The sequence below is a fragment of the Erythrolamprus reginae genome, chromosome 3, assembly GCF_031021105.1.
Source record: "Erythrolamprus reginae isolate rEryReg1 chromosome 3, rEryReg1.hap1, whole genome shotgun sequence".
In the NCBI taxonomy this organism is placed as follows: domain Eukaryota; kingdom Metazoa; phylum Chordata; class Lepidosauria; order Squamata; family Dipsadidae; genus Erythrolamprus; species Erythrolamprus reginae.
The window spans coordinates 52,946,803-52,960,326 of NC_091952.1; the positions used below are offsets into that span (position 1 = coordinate 52,946,803).

Below are 13,524 nucleotides of genomic sequence, written 5' to 3' on the forward strand. Positions count from 1 at the left end.
CTATCGTTGCTCGGGATAGCCAATCCGCCTGGATGTTGAGACTCCCCGAGATGTGATCGGCTAGGAGCGACTGGAGATGTTTTTCCGCCCAAAGGCCCAGCTTGAGGGCCTCCCTCATGAGAGCCTTGGATCTCGTGCCCCCTTGCCTGCAGATATGGCTTTTTGTGGCAATGTTGTCGGTGAGAATGAGAACGTGCCGGTTGGGGATGCGAGAAGAGAAATGCTTCAGAGCCAGGGAGACGGCTCTTAACTCTAGCCAATTTATTGGCCTGGAAGCTTCCTCCGGGGACCACGTGCCCTGGGCTATCATCCCCTGGGCGTGGGCACCCCATCCCGATAGACTGGCATCTGTGGTGATGACAAATTGATCCGGGCACCTGAACGGGGATCCTCTGTCCATGGCCGGAGACTTCCACCACTTGAAGGATCTGCGAACACTCAGTGGAATGACGATGCGTCGATTTGAGTTGCTGTGCCCCGATCTCTGAAAAGGCAACAGAAGCCACTGGAGTTCCCTAGCATGAAGGCGAGCCCAGGGAATGATGCCTATGCATGACACCATCTTCCCCAAAAGGGAAGATAGAGTAACTATGGATACTGAAGGATTAGATAAAATGTTAGAAATTAACTCCACAATACTGAGTTTTCTCTCGGGAGAGAGAAAAACCTGGGAAGATTTTGAATCAATAATGGCTCCCAGGTGAGGAATGGAAGTGGAAGGTTGGAGGTGACTTTTTTCAAAGTTGATGGAAAACCCATGGTCCTGAAGGACTGACATGGTGACAGAAAGGTCTGATTTCACTCTCTCTAGGGAGTTCCCATGAATTAAAATATCATCAAGATAACATAAAATGTGGATGGGAGACGTCCGGATATAGGCCGCCAGGGACCCCAAGAGCTTTGTGAAGACCCGAGGGGCCGAGGAAAGGCCAAATGGCATCGCCCTATACTGGAAATGCCTGCCTTGAAAGGAAAAACGTAAAAATTTTCTGTGGCATTTGGCTATAGGAATGTGAAGGTAGGCCTCAGTGAGGTCTAAGGAGACCATGAAATCTCCCGAGTGAATGGCGGCCAAAATAGAAGACAAGGAGTGCATTTTAAACTTCCTATATTTGATGAATAGGTTTAGTTTCTTTAAATCCAAAATGGCTCTCCAACCTCCGGAGGACTTTGGAACCATAAATAGGATGGAGTAAAAACCTAGGCCCTTCTGACCGGAAGGGACCGGCTGAATGGCTCTAATGGACAATAGATGAGAAATGGCCTCCTCCATACGGTTACAATCTGAGGATGACCTGGGCGAAGGGCAGGAAAGAAAACGTTTAGGGGGAGGAGAAATAAATTCTAAAAGAAGGCCTGTTTGAACAGTGTCAATGACCCAAGGGTCCTTGGAGGTGAGACGCCAATTTGCAGCGAAATGAGCTAGGCGACCCCCTATGGGAATGGAGGAAAGGTTACCATCTAGGTTTTTTTGAAGCCCTGTTAGAGGCAGCTCCCCTTTGGAAACGAAAACCCCTACCCCTGGAGTTCCTACCTTGGGAACGAAAGCGGGGGGAATACTGACCTGGAGATCTCTGATAGGAAGCCGCTTGATCTTGCTGGCGCCCTGGGCGACGAAAGGACTGCGTTTTAGTAACCTTTTTTGTGGTTGGACCCAAAACCTTCTTCTTGTCTGTGGTCTCCGTGAGGAGAGGATCCAGAAGATCACCGAAGAGAAGGTCGCGCTTTAAGGGGCCCTGGGATAACTGCCACTTTTGGCGAACTCCCGCTTGCCAAGGGCGAATCCATAGGAGTCTTCTTGCCGTTGTAGAGGCTGCAATAGACTTAGCAGAAAATCTAGTAGATTGTAAGGTGGCATCAGCCACGTACTGGGCAGCTGCAAAGACCTTGTTGAAGTCTTGTTGACCTCTCAAGTCATCTGGAGGAATGTGCTGTTGAAGTTGGCGAAGCCACAGCAGCATGGCTCTGGAGAAGAAGGAGGCTGCTGCAGAACTTTTAATGGCCCAGGAATCAGCGGAGAATCCTCTTTTGAGCATTTGCTCGATGCGCTTGTCCTCTGGACGGAGGACTTCCTCCGCCTCGCCTGGCACAGCCGCTGCCGAGTGAAGAATTTTGACAGGTTCATCTGGTTTGGGAAAAGATAGAAGCTCTTCATAGGAAGAGGAGAGTTTATACAACTTTCTGTCCTTGGTAGAGGGATTAAGGCCAGAGGCTGGAAAATCCCACTGTTTAAGTAAGGCATCTTTAAATAATTTAGGCATAGGGATTACCTCGTTATCCTCCTGTTCCTCTGTGAAGTAAGGTAAATTCTCCTCCGGGGGATCAGTGGAAGTGGAGGCTTGTTTCTCCTGGGCCGCTAATCCCGTAGAAATTCTAGCTTTGAGGAGGAGAGATTTGAATAGTTGAGAAGGGAAAATAGTAATAGGAGGAGGGACCTTTATTTGGGATTCCTCATCCTCTGATAAGCCCTGGAAAGGGTCTTCATCCTCCTCTACATCCTCATATTCATCTTGGGAGGACTCTGAGTCATCCTGAATAGGAGCTCTGACCGCTGGGGAAGAACCCAAGGGGCGGGAGGAACGAGAAGGAGGAAGAGGTAAAGGAAGCTCATTGATGGAGGAGAGTTTGGCATCAATGGCTTTGGACAACACAGCAAAAATAGATTGGAACTCAGGAGGTAAACTGGAAATATCAGCAGAAATGGCAGAAGAATTCCTAAAGGCCTGGGAGGATCCTGGCTGGGGGGAATCTTCCATAATATCTGGTTCCTCTGGACCTATGCCCCATAGGTTAGGTTGGGGTCTGTCTAGGTTTGGCTCATCCAGAGATAACACAGGGACCCCAGAAGGAGGCAGACTAGAGGCCTCTGGTGGGTCTTGACTACTGATTACTTGGGCCTGCACTTTCAAACGTTTTGCTGATTTATCATGAATCTTTTGTAGGGCTAGGTCCCTTCTCTTCTCGGCCCTGGTGACCTTGGTCGAGGGGCGGGCCCCTGGAGAAGAGGAGGAAGAGGCCTGGGGGATACTAGTAATCTCATCGCCTGTAGGCCTGGCCTCTCTGGGACCTTTAGTTGTGCCTCTCTTGGGAAAAGTAGCCATAGTCTGACAATTAACAGAAGACAAGGCTGAGCCAATAACTAAATTATAAGGAGAAGATTTCAAGGACTTCCCAAGAGGAATGGATCCTGCTTCGAGGCCTCGAAGCTGCTGAAACGTGAGGACAATCTGGGCAAACCCAGAGTTCGTGCCCCCAAATCCAGCGGGGCCAGCCTCCCTAAACTTTGCAATTAAGTAAAACCAAGGCACTCTGGTTGGAGGCTAGGCCGGTGGAGAATTTAGCCTGGGACCCCCAAGGCCCGCTCCCGGATCCACGCGGTGGACTGAGGCCTACGCGGCTGGCAGAAGGCCAACACGAGAGGCCTAGATATTTTAAGAAAGGGCGCGAAGGCCTTCGCGCCAAAAAATCGCTTCGTAGAATTTCTTAAGGGAAAAGCGATCGACTAAGTCCAGGAGACTAGAGGCGTCCCACTCCGCAGGAGGTATTTATAAGCCCTTAAATATATTTTTATACAATAAATAAGCAATAATCCAATGATAAATACTTGCACCAGGACCTCCAGGCCAAGGGATTAGAAGAATCCACAAGCGGCCGCAGGAATCGTAACCGGCAAAACCGCCGGGGGAAAACGAAACCGCAACTTCTCCCAAGTAAAAAAACCTAGCCGCCTTTTACTTTTTTTCCTTTTTAAAACGGCTGGCGCAAATAGTGCAAGTAATAAAATAGAGACAATAAATCTTACTACTTTTTTGAAGGAAAGATCGAAGGGAAGGTGTTAGAATGTTGAACGAGCTATCACATACAACCGCAGGATATGCGAACTGAGCGAATTCTGGGGAAGGGGCGGATCCGGCAAGCTTTTTTAATACTAGGCTCAGTTCCACCGGATTGGACATGAGCAACCCATGTGACTGCTGGACCCGCTCCTTCAGTACGGAGAAGCAGGTGCGCGCCGGCACCGACACAAGATGCACACACACCACGGGATTGGCTCAGCTCCTCTGGGCTCTGCCTCCAGCGGCATTTTTAAAGGCTCCTGCCAGCGAGGAAGTAAGGCAGGGATCTAGGCTCTTGGGCTGCCGTGATGGGGGGCGAGTCCCGGCCCCATCCAATGAGTCGCCTTGAGAAGGGAGGCACAGAAACCTAATAAATAAATAAACGTGATGTGGAGAGACACGAATGTGCCCTGCCACCTGCCTGTCCCAGGATCCGCCTCCCTGCACCTCTGGCTCAGCAGGTGACTCTCTTGGCAGGCTCCATATCAGAGCCTTCCCACCGCTGCTGTTGCCACTTTCTTTCTGAGGAAAGGATGGGGGACTTGGAAGAAATGGGAGCCCCCGGGCAAGGGAACACCTACCTCTGTTGCCCCCAAGCTGGCTCAGCCAGGGTGGGACATGTCCCCTTTAGTTGGGGGGCTTATTTGGGGGGGGATTTATTTCAGTGCATGCCCTGAAAAACCCTATTGGGCTTAACCATTACACGCATTATTTCTTATTCCAGCAGCTGCCACATAAACCCCATAATAAAGCCACCCTGCATATAACAAGCTGTTGGCAAGGTTTAAATGCTTCACTTTTCCTTTCCCAATCTATTCTTTTTGGCTGTTGCCAAACAACTGAACTTTAGTTTCATCAATCCAAAGCACCTCGTTCCAGAATGTTTCAGGCTTACCAAGGGTTTGTTTTGCATCGTTTAGACAATGACTTCTGTGATGAGATTGGAGAAAAGCTTTCCTTCTGGCAATTCTCTCATGCACACATCACTGCTATAAAAGCAAAGCTGTACTGTGACCTGGAGACAGTCCAGCATCAACTTTTGGCACAACCTTTGCATTGATTTGGTTTTTATGTTTTGCAGATCTGATCAGTATGTGGCCGGTTCTAACAGAATTTTTTTAAATCTTCCAGATCTTGTCTTGATTTCAATTGTTCAGGTAATTTCCATTTCTTAACAATAAAAATTGCTAACTGGAAATGTTATATCTTTAATACCATTGCTGGGCTACGCTTGGAGACTATAACTGGTCCAGAATGCAGCTGAGCAAGCTATTGTGGGTACACCTAGGTATACCCACATTACACCAACATTCCACAAGCTACACTGACTCCCAATCAGTCTACAGATGCAATTCAAGATGTTGGTTATTACCTTAAAAGCCCTACATGGCTTAGGGCCTGACTATCTGTGAAATTGCCCTCTACCAAACGCCTCCCAGAGCCTGATAAGAGCCCACAGGATCAGCCTTCTCCAGATCCCGTCAGCTAAGCAATGTCAATTGGTGAGGCCGTAGGGGAAGGCCTTTTCTCTGGTGGCACCAGCTCTCTGGAATCATCTACCTCCGTAGATCTGCACTGCCCCCACCCTACTGGACTTTTGGAAAGCCTTAAAGTCCTGGCTCTTCAGGCAGGCCTGGGGCCATTGAATCGGATCCTTTCCAATCTGGCCACAGAAGAGATGTGTAATTAAATGGGTTTTAAACTGTTTTTAAATGCTGTTTTAATATTGTTTTTGTTGTAAGCCGCCTAGAGTCCTTCAGGAGTTGGGCAGCATACAAAGAAACCCTTTGAAAAAATTGTGTGCTGCTAAATAATGTCTTAAAAGGAAATGAAAGAGTCATTCTGCTTGTGTTTGAGGTACTGTGTAGTGTTTCTTAGCATACAATCTAGGCCTAGAAACTTTTCCAAAGCATTAACATTCCTGAAATGCTACCTTATGCAGGCTTTATCCAAGTGCAAAATACAAAGACCACATCTCTGTAAATGGTGAACATTTATTAACTTCAAAAAGCAAATATGTAGAGCCTGATAATGCTAAAGTTTATATTTAACTGTATAATACTATGGTAACAGGAATATTAAGAATTTGTTAAATGGCATAATGTTAGCACTTATTCATCCCAAAGTAGCTGAATATCATTTCTGGTATTTCTGTACTACTATGTACTTCTGTACTTGTGTGCTACATATAATACTTAGGTTTTCTACCCAAAGTACTTCTTTCTAACTTAAAATGTTGAAACAATTAAGGAAAGAGGCTCAAGTCCCTGTTCATTTTTGTGCCAACAGATTATCTCAAAAACTGAAAAAAATAGGATCAAATTGAATGAATGAAAAGAAGCCAGCAAAAGATAAGCTGAAAATAGATTTGATCCAGCTAGAGATCTGGGAAAAAATGATTCTAGAAAAAAATAATCTTTCAATCTGCCAATGCTATGGGACAGCTATTTGGGCAGTACTGTAGTTTGAAAGATTATCAACTCCTCTATTCTGACCAATCTGTGTTCTTCCAGAGAGGTATTATTAAGAAGTCTGAAAAATTCCCAGAAAAATTCCTACGCTATTATCATGATTTTACTATCATGTTTTAAAACAATAAAATAAATCCAAAACATTCCAGAAGCTCATCTGTAGAATTTTATTATTAACTGAAAAGCATTATTTTGAACAAAATGAGATGACTTTATATCTGCTTCAAAATATAAATATACAATATATACAAATATGTTTTATATCATTTTCAACAGAGTAATTATTTTATAATATGGTATAAATACACGCATGTGCTCAAAGAGAGTAGAAATTAGGGGGAGAAACAAACCAAAACCTTGCAGTATTCATACAAAGGTGGCCTTGATCTGTGGTGTCAAACCCACATTGTGACGACAGCATCATGTGGCATATGGGGACTTTTCCCTTCGCTAATCTGGGGGGTGGGTAGCACATGATTTATCTGGCTTGTGGACCCTGAGTTTGACACCCCTGACTTAGATATATAGGTGTTTAACGGATACCTAAAAGATATAATCATTGGCACATTAGTTCACTAATTTCAGGGGAGAGCACACATCAAGCCTAATATCCCACCTGAGAAAGCTTACCAATTAGTAAGCAAAAAATATTTTGCATTTAAAGTACACACAATAAGTTTTCTACCAAATGATCAATCCATACTGCAAAGCAGACCATTAAGCAGCTGTTGTTCAGATTAGGAAAAGCTTGAACCTACCTTGGTATAAGGATTATATTTCATTGTACATTTTCTGTTGATCACCTCTAAAGCTGTTAATTATTGCAAGGTAGAGGACCTCTTCTCTACAGAGGTTCTACTTGTAGAAAAGGTGTTCATTAAGAGATTAGCAGGTCACTTCACTATAAATCCTGGAGACCAATCTGTTCCCTTTTGCCCTTCATTAAATGGTTTTAATAATTTTTTTAAAAAATAATGCTGGCTACCTTTTTTATTATAAAGGCAGGTTGTTTATTATGCTAAATTGTACATGATTTATCATCTCTTACTAAGCATTATTACTAGATTATATAGCCCCTCAATTCACTCACAGTGACTCCAGGTAGCTTATATTAATATTAAAAACCCACAGTATAAAATACCTAAATGCCTTCCCCCAACAAAGGCAACCCACTTGAAAGAGAGAAGCTCACATTTATTATTGTATTCATTTGCAAGTTCTTTCTTTAAACAGATTTGTAGCTAAAAAGACTGTCAATTAAAATTGATACACTATCCCTTATTCTTAAAATGCCAAAGTTGCTTATTTTTAAAATGCCAAACTGTGTTTCTCTGCAGTTATAAATTATCATATAACACTTAAGATCATTTCTTTCTGTAAATTCCTGCCTGTGCACTACCTACTCATGCCAACTGAAGTGCAACAGATGCCCAGTAGGAGTAAGGGTTTTTTGTGTAGAGATGGCAATATTAAACATGTCCTTCCCACAAACTATGGGATTAAAAGTTTTTGGAATTACTGATTTATTTTTCTGTTGATGAAATCAGAGTTATTTCTTTTCTACCAATCTCAAAACAATTTTATTTGTCTGATAGTATTAAAGCTATATTTTCCTACTGCAGATGTTCTGGTGTTTGTCAATCATTATCCCAGTTCTGTAGTTTAATAATTATGCCAAAGAAATAATATATTTCTAGTTAATTGATAAGTGGCATTTAAAAATTTATATTATGACATTTTAAAGTAATGCTGCAATTTTTAGTTTATATTTTAAAATATTTTAAAAACTGTTCTGGATCATATCATATGATTATAATAAATTCTTGTCAGTGACATAAAATCAAACATTAAAATTAAGTCCTATTAAATCCTATATTACTTGAAATAAATAAGAAAATAAATAACACTAAATGATTCTTCATGTCCTCAAATAATTAATTTATTCTCTTTCCTTTTCAGTTGTAAATATAAAATAATGAATTTAGACAATAATTAATTTTTACAACAAAAAAAGAACATTTGCAACCTGTAATCTATTAAGAAGAGCACGTGCACTATATTGCATATGCCATATGCAGGAACAGAAAGCTGCTTTGTTCTCCACTATTCTGCAGAGCCATCCTGCAGATACCCTCCAAATGAACAATCAACTTCAAGCTTCTGGGTTCAACCCGTTAACATGAGCAAAGTTCCTACAGATTGCCTACAAACCATCAAGAGGCTACAGGTAATCCTTGATTTACAACAGTTCATATTTAGTGACCATTCGAAGTACAGTATTGAAAAATGTGACTTACGGACATTTTTCACATATGATCATTGGAACATCCCCATGGTCATGTGATCAAATTTCAGGTGCTTGGAAACTGACTCAAAATTTTTGGCCTCAATTGTGGTCGTAAGTTGAGGACTACCTGTACTGTACTTTCTGCTCAATTTTTCAACACAACATATATTTACTTCCACAAATGGTATAGTAGATGAATGAGAAGCTATAGAGCCTTTACACAGAACTTTCAGGAAGAGGCAAGTTTTATTCTCCCCTCTACTATACGATAAAGTCATTATATGGTCAATGCCAAGGTGTTCTCTCATTCTCATATCTCAAAGTACAATGGGGAAATAACAATACTTGATGAATAGTTTACCCAATAGATGCTCGGCAAATTCAACTGCATGATCTTGTATATGAAGGGTTAGTTTATAAAGTTATAAAAAGGTGTCAAACTAGTGGCCCGCAGGCTGGAGCATCTGTTGTGGCCCTAGCCCTCTGGAACCAGCTCCCCTAGTAATCCGCACTGCCTCCACTTTCCTTGCCTTTCGAAAGGCATTAAAAACACATCTATGCCGGCAGGCCTGGGGACCATGAGCGAAAGCTTTGCTCCAGACACTTGTATGAAAGAGGAATGATTTTCTGTTTTTATTGTGGGTTTTTAGTATTTTTAATGTTTTAATTGTATTTATTGTCATTGTATCTATTTTTAGTCTTGTGAGCCGCCCTGAATCCAAGAGAAGAAGGGCAACCTAAATCTAATAAACAAATAAATAAACAATGCATGGCATGCCATGCCCACCTCCACTCCATGAATGGGAAAAATGTCACGAAACATTATGTGATAGCAACGTGACAGGGTGCATTTGATGCCTGTGCTATAGATTAATAAGACACAGTGCTTCACAAACAACAACACTAGTTAAATTATATTATATATGAGTACTTTATAATTAATTTTCCCAAACATATTATCAGAAATAAAGTTTTTTAAGTGAAATATTGTATGGTGCACCTGCAACATGTTGAATTCAAGTATCAATCAAATACATGGATATATTGCTTTCAACTATCATAAAGAAAATTGGTCAAGAACATGTTCCTTCTAATGACAATTTCTGACCAATCTTTTATGACCTATTAAATCAAGAAATATTTATAAAATCAAGAAAGTTTCTTTCTTGCCATCTTATGTAATATGTTCAAACGACCATGAAGCAGGAGAGCTGTACTAAAATTCAGATATTGTACCATATACATCAATTTATATTAGTCTCCATTGCTATATAAGTAGTCCTCAGCTTGCAACCACAATTCAGCCCTAACTTTGTGCTGTTAAGCGAGACAGCCATTAACTTTTGGCTGACTATGAGTTTTCTTGCAGTTAAATCAGTAACACGGTTGTTAATTGAATTTGTAGCAAAATACTCTTCAATGGGGTTCTGACAAGATTCTGCTTGTCAGAAAGTTGCAAAAGGTGATCACAAGACCGGGGACACTGCAACTGTCAGGAGTCATCTAAAGCATCTGAATTTTGATCACACAGTCATAGGGATGCTGTAATGATCGTTAAATGTGAAAAATGGTGATAAGTCAGTTTTTCAGTGCCATTGTAACTTCAAACAGTCACTAAACAAACTGACAACTGTTGTAACTTGAGGACAACCTATATTTCATTCTGCAGACTTTTATCCTTTGAGAAGAAAAAAAATAAACTCATCAACTTTCTTAGCTATAAATTCCAAAACAGCTCGCTACTTGAAGAGAATTTATTTAGAAGGTCCTGGAAACAAAAATATGTTTTCTTTTTTCTTGTTATTCTTAAACTGAAATCCTTATTCTTACCCCACTGAAGAGTATTTTGCTAGTGGTTATTGCCAATTTGTAACAGCTATAAGCAAAAACAACTGTACTATAAAATATTGAGTATCTGAGGGAATCAATTTCTTTGATGTTTTATGTATTTTTTTTAAAGCACTCCTACTCTTCAGTCAAGCAGTCTTCGCCATCCTGAAATCTACCTGTGGCAGGTGTGTAACATTTAACAATTACAGTAACAATTTAAAACATTTTCCTCTTCTGCAAAAATGCCATTTTTTCCTATGCATCACCCTCTTTCAGACTAGAACCAATTATGCAAACATATTTGGTGGAAAGCCCAGCTGAAACATATGGCTTACTGCAATCAAACCTATAAAGAATCATACCCCATATAAAGAATCCAACCGCCTATTTCTTATTGATGTTAAAGAATATAATTAAGTGTTAAATGCTAAGCCCTACATGGCTTAGAGCCAGACTATCTTTGAGACCGCCTTCTACCACATACCTCCCAGCAACAGAGAAGGGCCCACAGAGTTGGTCTTCTCCGGGTCCCATCAGCTAAACAGTGTTGGCTGGCGGGGCCATAGGGGAAAGCCTTCTCTGTGGTGGCTCCGACTCTCTGCAACCAGCTACCTCCTGGAACCGGTTACCTCCTGACACTACCCCCACCCTCCTGCCCTTCCAGAAAGCTGTAAAGACCTGGTTTTTCCAGCAGGCCTGGGGCCATTGATTCGATGGTGTACCATCAAGATCAGTTCATAAATGGCAGGTATGCCTTTTTTCTTTACTGTTGGTTTTAAATTGTTTTTAAATTGCTTTTTCAGATGTCCCAATATTATATTGTATGTTTTAGTTTTTTGGTTGTGATCTGCCTAGAGTCCCTAGGGAATTGGGCAGCATAAAAATCGAATTAATTAATTAATATGTTAAAGAATATCAAGAATGTCATGTAATTCCCTGATCAAAATACCTCCTTTCTTGTTTCATTTGACTTTTTATTGTTTTTGTATTTTATATTGTTGTAAGAGGCATGAAAGAAAGAAAGAAAGAAAGAAAGAAGATATAGACAGAGACAAAAAAAATATTATTATTATTATTATTATTATTATTATTATTTCTTAGATTTGTATGCCATCCCTCTCCGCAGACTCGGGGTGGCTCACAGCAATAATAGAAACAATATATTACAAATCTAATAATTAAGTCACTAAAAAACCCTTATTAAAAAAAACAAAACATACACACAAACATACCATGCATAACTTGTATAGGCCTGGGGGGGAAGGAATATCTTAATTCCCCCATGCCTGACAACAAAGGTGGGTTTTAAATAAAATTTCTCCTAGGCAGATGTGTGACATTGTTGAAGGGTGTGCACTTATAAAACTTAGTCCTGCTTCCCAGAAGAAAAGCTCTCAAAGCCAATACAGCATTTTAAGCATTAACCCAAGTATTTTACTGTACCGTAGGGGGGCTCAATACGGTCTACAATGCACGTATTCCCGCGATGAGAGGGGGAGGGAAGAGGTGGGGCGGAATATATACGGTCATTTTACAACAGAGCTCCCCTCAAAAAAGTGTCTACACCTCCCACAAACGATTCACAAAGGGGAGAGAGAGCGAGCGCCAAAGGACTGTTGTGAGTCACTTCTCGCCTAGTAACAGCCGCGTGTTCTCGTACTATTAGCCACTCGGGAACGCCGTCCCTCACGCTCTCACACTAACCGCAGACGAGCGGGTGGGTGGGAAACGGGAGCTACTAGTAAGGCTCAGGCCGAATGGGCGGCGGGGCGGACGACCATTCCCAGCCTCGCTTCCCGTTCGGGCCGACTTCGGGAGCAGCCACCCTCCCAAGCTCCGCCCCTCTCCCCATCCTCCGTCGAGTACCACCCAGCGTCTCCGCCCCCCCCCCTCATTTCTCCCCCTTCAGAGCCCTCCAATTCGTCACACCTTTCCTCCCCCCCTCATGTCGGGCGTCCCGTTCCTGCCCGAAACTAGCGCTCTCCGCCTCTTCTTCTCAGCCCCCCCCCCCCGCCCCGGTTTTGGCAGCACCCCTGGCCGTTTTCTTTCACCCCGGCTCTCCCCATTCCCCCCCCCAACCCCAGCCTGCAGCGCGCGGCTCACCGACCTCCTCCTCGCTCTCGTTGCGGAAGCAGAGGCAAGCCGCCCGTTTCTTGTATCCGTCCCCGTCGTAGGTTCGAGTCTGATTGGACTTGAGCTTCATCATCTCCGGTCGGGGAAAGGTGGTGGGAGAAGGCCCACCAGGGGAGGCAGCAGCGAGATGAGCCGAGAAAAGGGTGTCGGCTCCGCACGCGGGTGGGTTCGGGGGTCTCCCTGCCTGAAAGGGGCGGGGGACCCGCTCTCCCAGAGTGTCTCTGCCGCCTCACAACAGCCGGAAAGGAGGGGAAGCCCCCTCTGCACCGCTACTTGCTACAAATACTGTCGCCGTCCGCCCGCCGCCTTGTTCCCTCTTTCTGCTGCTCCACGGCTAAGACCGCAGCTTCTACCAGCGTTTCGGCCACCGCCGCCAACGACGACGACCGCGGCGCCATCTTGGGGCATACTACGTCAACGGCGCAGAGCGCTCCCCGGGATTTATTCTTCGGCGCATGCTACGCCAGCAGCGTAGCCGGGGATTGGGAATCACTCGCCCCTTTGCGTTTCGGGCACCCGTTGCAGAGAGCGTCTCCCAACGCGAGGTTTTCAGCCCAGCCGCACTACTGTAAGTCGGGAGTGTCATACGGGGAGGGGTACCGTGTGCGTGCTCCGCTGCCGTCGCACTCTTACGCTATCGCCGTACACGGAAGCCACAGTGGTGTAAATGAGACGTCTGGCGTAGCATTTTGCTCGCGGCCTCGTGCTTAATCGCGGGGCTGCGCCAATCGCGTACTGTGGAGAGGAAACAATGCCCATCTTGTGAGAGCAGCGGCACGCCAAAAGCGTAGAAAGAAAGAAGTCTTGTTGCAAGCTTCGATAAAGAGAAGGGAGGGTTCAGATGGGCTGAAATAATGGGTGTCTCCTATGGTTGGCAAGGGAAAAAACGGGAATGGCGCATTTCCAGTTACTCTCAAAGAAATGTGCGCTTCGTATTTCGGCCAGTGACTTAAATCTGTTAGCTTTC

General features: G+C 43.6%; 1 protein-coding gene across 1 annotated transcript in view; it reads right to left on the minus strand.

Moving 5' to 3' along the window:
- Positions 1–13,177, minus strand: part of NUDT3 (nudix hydrolase 3) — a 38,335-nt gene extending 25,158 nt beyond the window's left edge. The window contains exon 1 of the mRNA XM_070745277.1: positions 12,532–13,177. Coding sequence (XP_070601378.1) covers positions 12,532–12,630 — 99 coding nt within the window. The 5' untranslated portion in view covers positions 12,631–13,177. The remainder of the gene's footprint in view (positions 1–12,531) is intronic.
- Positions 13,178–13,524: the final 347 nt, after the last annotated feature.